The sequence below is a fragment of the Carassius gibelio genome, chromosome A17, assembly GCF_023724105.1.
Source record: "Carassius gibelio isolate Cgi1373 ecotype wild population from Czech Republic chromosome A17, carGib1.2-hapl.c, whole genome shotgun sequence".
In the NCBI taxonomy this organism is placed as follows: domain Eukaryota; kingdom Metazoa; phylum Chordata; class Actinopteri; order Cypriniformes; family Cyprinidae; genus Carassius; species Carassius gibelio.
This window is the reverse complement of record NC_068387.1, coordinates 25,192,976-25,202,567: the sequence shown is the minus strand read 5'-3', so window position 1 is coordinate 25,202,567 and position 9,592 is coordinate 25,192,976. Positions and strand designations below refer to the sequence as shown.

Below are 9,592 nucleotides of genomic sequence, written 5' to 3'. Positions count from 1 at the left end.
TTATTCGAATTCTGCCGACGGCATTCAGAATATGTGTGTTACCCAAATAAAATTGACAAACAGTAAGTCTTTGAGAAGGGGTTTATCAAGATAGGTGGTGCATTAGAAAAGGGCTCATCTCCTGTTTCCAAAATGCATCACAAACTGCTTGAAAAAGCTGTAAACTAATTCCACATTGCACAAGCGCGGACCCGGTGAAGGTTGTACCAGTGGGCCCTGTTTGAAATTGTCTAATTTGTATGTTTGGTTATTTTTATTTATTTGTGCTATTTACACAATGTTGAAGTTTGTAGGTGTCAAGGTACAGAAACTAAATAATTAAATGTAAAAAAGCACTGGATAGTCTTCAATGTAAAAATGAAATATACAATGAAACCTACATTTATTCAGACACCTTCAACATTTCTCACATTATTACGGTTTTGCTATATATATCAAAAATATATATCTGGTGTCTGAATAATTTTTGGTTTGACTGTTAAAACTACAAAGTAGTCAGGAGCAGTGAGTGATTTTCATTTTCATTTTCTTGGATTAACATTACAGCAGCCAGTGGCTAAATTAGGCGCGGTCACTTTAAGAGACGATGAACGCATCCAATATAATACACATCCCTTTTTTTTCCTCAACTGTTTACGTTCACTTAAGAAATAACTGACTGTTTTTTCGAGCATAATTTCCTTTCTCTGCCTGAGCCCTGAACACCAGAACACCGCGAGTACTGAATCGGGCTCTTTCACATCTTGTTGTTTGTTCAAACTGCGATTTGAATTTGTTCGTTCGGGTGCAGGAGGGACTTTGAGGAGAACTTCGCAGAAGAGAGCTCGGTTCAGTGTCGCTGTCCGTTAGGCTGGCCTCAACCAGTCGGTTATATAAAATATCAATGAAAGTCATCATAGCTTGCTTAGTATAGACCCAACTCCCAACCCAACTTTGAGAATAGATTAACGGCGATATTTTTTTTTTATCGCCCGATAAGAGTCTCGCGTCAACGAGGCCCACCACTAATATATTATATATATATATATATATATATATATTTATTAGTGGTGGGCAGTTATCGGCGTTAACGTGCTGCGTTGACGCGAGACTATATTAATAATAATATATTAATAATAATAATAATTAAACATTTTTGAACACGGAACACATTTTTATTCCAAGATTTTTAATTAAAAAAAAAAAAAGAAAAAGGAAATTTAATACTCTAAATCCAAACAAAAATGGTACAAAATTACAAAAGCAAGGTTTATGCAACTGAAAAAAAAAAAAAAAAAGGATTAAAGCATCAAAAAGAAGATGGGTTTGCATTATCTAACTTTCCGGACATAGACAGATAAAAAATAAAAATAGTTAAGCATCGGGAAGTAGTTACACACATCATCATCATCAAAAAAGCTGAAATGGTTCTGGAATATTGGTTGTAACTGACTAAAACTACAAAAAACTTTAACCCGTTTACAAAACAGGAAACTCATATTACTAGAGTTTACATGAACACCAACTAAACAAAATGCGTCCAATCCAGATTAGTGGCAGCCCACAGTGCTTCCTGTCCAAACGACGAGACGCCGACTCTCGCTCACCTCAGCAGGCCAGGAAAGTCATCCCGTTCCTGCGGTAGGCACTCTGTCGGGGAACACAAGAGAAAAGCAAATCTGGTAAGAATTAGCGCTCCAGTTCCACAGAGGCAGAAGGCCGGCTCTTGTTTTCCGGTTTCACAGACGACACGGTCTGGAATGTGCTGCTTTTTTCCCTCTTTAATGTTTAATCGAAGTATTTCTGGTTCTGTGGGTTATGAAACACCATCCTCATCTATTAGAAGCGCAGATACAAAACAAATGTGGTTAACAAGTGGTTTATGAATCTATTTGTGGAAAGGCATTCTGATTTGTTGAAGGCTCGACTTTAAAAATGTCACAGGGGTGTAATTGTGAGGGTCCACACGACTGCAAAGTAGTTGTTATATGGTTCACATATTTTATTTCCGAACCGTATAACAACTAGGTTGCAAATATGTTTTATGATTCAAATATTTTTGCATGAATAAGGTTTAAAAGACACAGAAAATACATATAATCATGCAGAAATCATAAACACTGCCATTCAAAGTTAGGGATTTTTTTTCATGTTTTTGAAAGAAGACTGTCCTGTGCACTAAAGCTGTATTTATTTAAGAGTAAATACTGGAAAAAAGTGATATATTATTACAATTTAATATGACTGTTTTTGATAAGAATATACTGTAAAATGTAATTTATTTCTGTGATGCGCAGCTGTATTTTCAGCATCAGTCTTCAGTGTCACATGATCTTCAGAAATCATGAAAATATGCTGATTTGCTGCTCAAGAAACATTTCTGATTATTATCAATGTTGTGTTGCTTCATATGTGATGCATTTAATTTTTTAAGGATTCTTTGATGAATATGAAGTGAAAAATAAAAATGAAATATTGTTTTTTTACATTATAAATTAATATGTCCTTGCAAAATAAAAGTAATTTTTTTTTTACTGACACCTAACAGCAGCATATATTTTTCAGAAAATTGTTTGACAAAATCATATTAAAGTACCGTATGGTCAGTGACATGCATGGCCTTCACCTCATCACAGAAATGACACATGATGCTCATTACTGCTTTCAATATTAGCTGATTTTAACCTTTTTTTTAATAAAAAAAAATAATATTTTTACAATGCAAAACCTTTGATATCTTTTTGAAAATAATGACTGAGATTTTTGCACACTTATAATTCTCACTCAGAAAATGCTAGTAGATTTTAAAAATAATTAAAATAAAATGGCAGGTAACACACGGAACGAGGAAATTTGAGGCAGAAAAAAAAACATTATTTGTAAAAAAAAAAAAAAAAAAAAAAAGCAGCATTAATTTTACTCGGTTAACCATTCAATCAAAACTTCTGTTAAAAACTTTATAAAAAATGCATAAAACCAACATGAATCCTCTTCATGACGACCATTTGTCATTGACACACTCTAAAAGTGCTGTTCTCAGTCTGTTGCGTATCCTTCATACTGTATGGGGCGTTTAACATCATGTCTTCTGAGCTCCCATAAGCACTTGGTTGGTTGGAGTAATAAGTGGTCACACACAAACATCATTGTAATTACTTAAGGACACGACTCTGGATCCTGCGTTTCTGCCAACAGAGATCTGTATTTCATGAAGGAAACCATCAGGTCACCACAATCCCGGAGTGAAAGGCGGATCCAGTCACGGGCAACATATAAAAATAACAAGTGTCTTTATGAACAGAGCCCTGCAAACGCCACAGACAGCGCCATTAATTATCATTATTTAACCACAGAGAGGAAAACAAGAGAAAGCATTGCAGCGACTGCAGCAAGACAATACATACAGTTGCATTGTGGGTAAAAAGAAAGGAGCCGACGAAATCCAAAGCCACTCAGGGTGGTAGATTGTTATATATCTCATTTAATTTCCTTTTTATAAAAGAAATGGAGAATTGAAAGCAGATGTGCACCATCCTCTATGCGACACAATTTGTATTTTGATGCGTGTTTTTTTTTTTTGCATTTGCATTATGGCGAACTCATTTCATTTGTCTGGCATTTAAACGGGACACAAAAGCGAAATGGAGACAGGTCCCAGACGGGACGGAGCTGGATTCAGGAAAACAGACGACTCAAACTAGATACAGGCCCAGAAACACGTACTGACTGGAAATAAACCCACAGAATAAGGCAAGAAAGAAAGGATATTGTGAAAGCTCTGCCAAGCTGGAACTTATAAAGCCAGATTCAAACCCGCGTATCAAAGCTCAAAGTTCGAGGCTTGATTTGCTGGCGACTTCTGTTTCTTTGGGTCATTATCTCCAAGTCCAATTATAGGATCAGCACACTGGAGAGCAGATTTCTAATCAGGACCAAGGAGGAACAGGAGAACATATGAACCAGAAGCGGCTGTTTGCACCTGTATCGGTTACACTGGATGTGGAAAAACTAAACTTCTATTCATCATCTCAAACTGAATGCATGCAAATTAAGCTTGATTCATGCACAATGCACAAACATTTATACACCCTAGCAACCATTTCAATCCTCTAGATAACACACAGCAGTCACTCATAGCATCCTACAGTATCAACTAGAGGTTGACCGATTTATCGGCAGCAGCGGTTGATTGCTGCAACAACCGATTATCGGTAAAAATTCATACTGATATTTTTTCTGGGTTGCATCTGTTGCTGTCATTATACAGTATGAGATCGAGAGCGACCTCTAGAGGCAGATTCTCTGATGCCTTCGGGGTTGCCAAGTCTGTGGTTTTCCCGCTGATTTGGGCTACCAAAAGGGTTTCAGTTATAAAGCTCTAAAAATGCTACTGACTGGTGTTAGCGCATGTCCTGCTTGTATAGAAAATATAAAAGGGTCTCAGTTAAATATGTGCAGTGTCACGTGGTTAAAGCAAATGGCCAGAGCAGTTTACTTCCTGTTCGCACCACGAGAAGAGGATGGCTGCATCAAAGCTCCAAAACAAAGTATTTTATCATAAAGATATGACAATTTTTTTTGTCGCACATTATCTTTCAGGTGACTGGTATTTATATACGCATTTACAAATACTGAATGGTCAAAGATTGAGTGTTGATGGCCAATGAACATGTTGATGGCAACAATAGTGACCACTGGGATAATAACTTTTTTTTTGTCTTTTATCTCATTATTCCTATCAGTGTTGTATAAGGGTTTTTATGTGTAATAGTAAAGAGTTTAAAATAGTGTTAATAACTGGGCTGAGATATACTGTATAAGAATTCCGATGAGTGTAGAAATATTTTAATTCAGTATACACATTATCCCACTGGTTACAATTGTGACTTATCATAAAATACACATTTTCACAAACTTTTCCATAAATATATTTCCATTTTTTTTATTACTACTTATGACACATAATTTGGAAATCATAATGTCTGTGGAAAATTTGGGATTAAATGGGTTGCCACAGGTTGTTTTTTTTTAATGGCTTGACATATTGCATATTTAACTGAAACGCTTGCACTAAAATTTGTAAGATTCTACCTGTGATAAAACTCTGGTAGATGTTAAGTTTTGTGAAGGACTGCCACTGTTAAGGTTTATGATCACATTGATATAGTGGTTTACAATTTGCATAACAGTGACTGTAAAATAAGTGCTTTAGTTACGGGAATTGCATATTATGAGTTTTGACATTTGGGATATGGTCATTCGATTTCATTTAGGCTATTTTTAATTGGAAATTTGGCTAGTTATGTTACGTAGACCTAACAACCTAGCAGTTTGTTTTGACGTGATGAAATACATGTTTTCATATCATTATAAAGTAATTAAATTGCTTACTTGATTCTGCATTATTAAAGAAAAAAACAATAGTATTCTTACCGTCAATGCTGAGAGGAATAATATTTTTTTTAATTTTAAAGTTGTTTCTGATAACATTAGTTAATGCACTATGACCTAAAAAGAATGATCAAAGAGTAATGAATATATTAATAATTACATATTTCATTTACGAAGTACAGTGCATTTTCATGGTTCAAGTACCATTTTTCTTTTTAATTTTATGTTTTTTTATGTTTCTTTTCATATCAATTGATTAATCGGTTATCGGTTATGATCTGGCCCAACCTAGTTATCGGCAAAATCCATTATCGGTCGACCTCTAATAGCAACAATGTAAATCTGCCTAGATAACATAACCACCACCCAGAATACTCTAACTACTGTGAAGAAAACATTATATGCATCACATAACCACTTCCCAGAATACCCTAGCAATGTGCTGAAAACGTTTAAAGCTTTCCAAAAGAAATTACTAAAAAAGTTTGTTTAAAAAAGAATGCAATATAAAAGCTTTGATTCGAAACATGCAAGGCTTTACTGAACTGATTGATTGTGTGAAGTCTGCTCTGACTGGGTTTCACCAAGTTTGACAGATTGAGCATGAATGGTGTTTTATTACATGGTGGATTGTTCCAGCACAGCAGATTCTCAGTTTCATTTGGCCTCACACAACATCACAGGCTTATTTTCCAACATATGAATACACATCCTGGAGGAAGCTGACCGAGAGGGTTCCCTAAAGATCCTGAAAAATAAATCCAGCCTGATATATGTATATAATGTGCATGTTCAACGGGAAGCAATGGAGATATATCTCAGGGAAGAGTTCCTTCCTGTGTGGAATATATTTTCAATCATGAGAGCTGTCGCAGCGTCTCAAGCCTCGTCCTCCCCTCTGCTAATTATTTATACTTCACAAATGGAAAAGAAGGGAAAACAGCACAGATTCAACCTTCCCATACAGTCAGAAACCGTATCAGAAATTATTATTTATTTACCAAGCAATATTGGAAAGTATTTTTTTTACATTATATGTCACATTACTCTTTGTTATATATTTTAAGAGACAATAATTTATATAAATTGTAATAATTATGTGATTTCATTATATTTAATTATTCAAAGTATGGCTGTTAGAAGTAAATGAAAGACTTTCAAAATCTAAAATTATCTGAAAAAAAAATGCACTAGATTTCATTACATAAAGCTGTTTATTCTTACCAGAAAATTAGAAAAGAAAAATAAATAAATAAATAAATGATTATTTTAAAAAGTTTTATATTAAAAATAATTATTAAAAATGTATACAAATAAAAAATATAAATACAAATAAATACAAAACCGTGGAGTGAATTCACTAAAGTTAATTTAAACACGAACACCTGCTACTTTAATGAATCTGAAAACCTGAAGTAAGTGAAAACCACAGCACCGTCAGAGAATATAAATTCAGGGCAAACTTGAATGCGGGTGAAGCATTCTGCCTTCTTGCTTTTGCAAACTGGGCTTTGTGATGCCTCCGCTCGGCCATTCATAAATCTAAATTTTTGCAGTTCAATGGTGCTAAGTAAGACCTCCACTCCCCCCTTATAGAAACACTCAGCGGAGGTCTCCAGGTTCAGACCCGGCCTCTAGCCTTGGCCGTGGGTGGCGGGACGCACCTCAGCCGGGGTGAAACCCAGCCGATGGGGTCCAAGAAAAACTCCAGGAAAAAATATCTGCAACATGGGCAGAGGAAGCATCTGTGCAGCGAGAGAGAGAGAGAGAGAGAGGCTTTCTGATGAAATATCGCCTGCTGACAGTACAAGAAGGAAGAGGCCGTGCGGTTTCAGAGGCCGTGTACAGAAGCGCCGCTGTATAAACGCATTCCAGTAGCGCAGCAACTGACCCTCGCTGATTTTATTGCCCGTATATATTACGGGCTGTGCTGAAATCCACAGCGTAAGCATCAGAAATCTGGGATCGGTGGATGCGGAAGGCTGGCAGGGGTCTGGAAGGCTTTATTGGACTAGAGCTCGAGTCCGTCACTCCTGTGAATGCTCACCATATGTTGGCGGTTATTTGTGCAAGATGTTGAATTTGCATTGGTTGCATGATGGGAATTAATGATTTGACGACTAAAAAAAAAAAAAAAAAAAAAAAAAAAGTAAGATAATTTGCTCTTAGACTGCAGTTGTTTACACAAAGGTCAAAAAGGTCACATGAATTACTTTATATATATATATTCATTCATTCTGTGGAATGAAAAAAAACATTATACAGTTTAAGAATTAATAAACATACAAAAGTAATAAAAATTTGAATAGGTATAAAAAATGGTTTATGTCTGTGATATTTGATATCTGTTCTTAAAAAGGGGGGGGGGTGAAATGCTATTTCATGCATACTGAGTTTTTTACACTGTTAAAGAGTTGGATTCCCATGCTAAACATGGACAAAGTTTCAAAAATTAAGTTGTACGGTTCGTCACAAGTTTTTTTCGAGTATGGCTCTGTGTGACGTTAGATGGAGTGGAATTTCCTTATATGGGTCCTTAAAAAAAAACAGCATTAAGGGACCAGTGGATGGAGTTTATTTTTACAGAGCATCAACGGAGTTGTGCAAGTGTTTGTGTTTGTTCCCTGCATTTCGAAGATGCTTGTTTTACAAACAAGGCCCAGTTTGACGACGGATTTGCACATCGTTTATTTCTTAAGGATAATGCAGTCGCAACGAAAAAGGCTCACGATTGTGTGTTGGAACCGCATGCGGTGAGTAAAACTGCTTCAAATATCTCTGTGTTGTTAACTTAGCTATCGCAGCGTAAGCACATCAAGTAAACCTTGTACACCTAAAAAAAAAAAAGGCGACATAAAGTGGAACTTAGTCATTTTCCAAAACCGCTAAGCAAATATATACAGTTTCAGTACATACCACATAGAGACGTCGTTGCTGATGCTGCTCTCGTTAAATTTCAGCCTCGGGATCTGATTCTGGATCATAAACATACGCTGAATCTGACTGTTAGCCATGGTTTGTTTGGGATGATGTGTTTTCCCTCACGGTAATGTCACAGCTTCCAAAAGCTCTAAACGCAAAAGCCTACTGGCGCTCGTGATTCTTTAGCTCCGCCCACACGTCACGCCTCCAGTCGCTCGTGTTTTTCCGGGAGAAAACGGTACAGACTATCTTTCTCATATAAATATAATAAAACTAAAGACTTTTTGGAGTTATGAAGGATGCAGTACTACTCTATATGTACTCAAGATTAACAGGATATTGAGTGAAAACGAGCATTTCACCCCCCCCCCCCCCTTTAATGGTTCTGAAATGTTATATATCAAAGAATTCTGAAAAAAGTATCAGTTTCCAACAAACAAACAAATAAAGTGTTCTAAACTGTTATTTTAAATTATAATGCGATTTCAAAAAAATTACTGTTTCAATTGTATTTTTCACCAAATAAATGCAGCCTTTTTGAGCATAAAAGGCTTCTTAAAAAAAAAAAAAAAAAAAAAAAACATTCAAAATCTGATCCCAAATATTTGAATGGTAGCCTAATATATATATAACTATTAGGAAAACCAAGCAATTCATTCTGAAATTCTATATTATACTTTTGGTAACGAGAGATAAATTGCTCTAATATTAAACTCAGCATGACCTGATCATCATTACAAGAAGAGAGCAGCTCGTCTCTCTACTGCTCCAGATGCTCTGGCAGGCAAAAGCCCAGCCAAACTGAAAGAAAAGCTTCTTTGGTCGTCTTGTTTGCGTGAGGAAGGAAACTGTTTGCACTTCTCTTTTCTAGCCTGTTAAGCTGCATCAGTGCCAGGATCGCGAGGAGGTTTATCTTTGATCAGCGCCGCTGTGTCCTCTCGCTGGCCGGCCGCGTAAATGTGAGAGACAAACTGTCTCCTCTCCGCCGAGAGATGACACTCCAATTATCAGTCCAGTGCTGAAGCGACCAGATGCAACTCATCAGCTACAATATCATTCCGTCTTCCTCTTATTTTTATGCCCAATGGTGGCCATCAGGCATTGTTTATCACGTGTCATAAACAATATGGCGCAGGTCTCATGCGTGTCCATTCCCAGCAGTCATTGTTTTATGCTGCTCGGCCGGTTTGATGAACAGAAACATTGTTAGCGTCAATAAACAAAAGCGAGTCCTTTGCACGCTCCATAAAACTGAGTAGTGTGCCTATTTCAGCCCGGACACCTCCAATAGTTCGCTCTC

At 36.4% G+C, this 9,592-nt stretch overlaps 1 protein-coding gene across 3 annotated transcripts in view; it reads right to left on the bottom strand.

Moving 5' to 3' along the window:
* Positions 1 to 1,132: 1,132 nt before the first annotated feature.
* supt3h (SPT3 homolog, SAGA and STAGA complex component) overlaps positions 1,133 to 9,592 on the bottom strand; it is a 104,115-nt gene continuing 95,655 nt past the window's right edge. For all 3 annotated transcript variants that reach the window (XM_052530186.1, XM_052530187.1, XM_052530188.1), the window contains exon 12: positions 1,133 to 1,629. In XM_052530186.1, the coding sequence (XP_052386146.1) occupies positions 1,588 to 1,629 (42 nt within the window). In that variant the 3' untranslated portion in view covers positions 1,133 to 1,587. The remainder of the gene's footprint in view (positions 1,630 to 9,592) is intronic.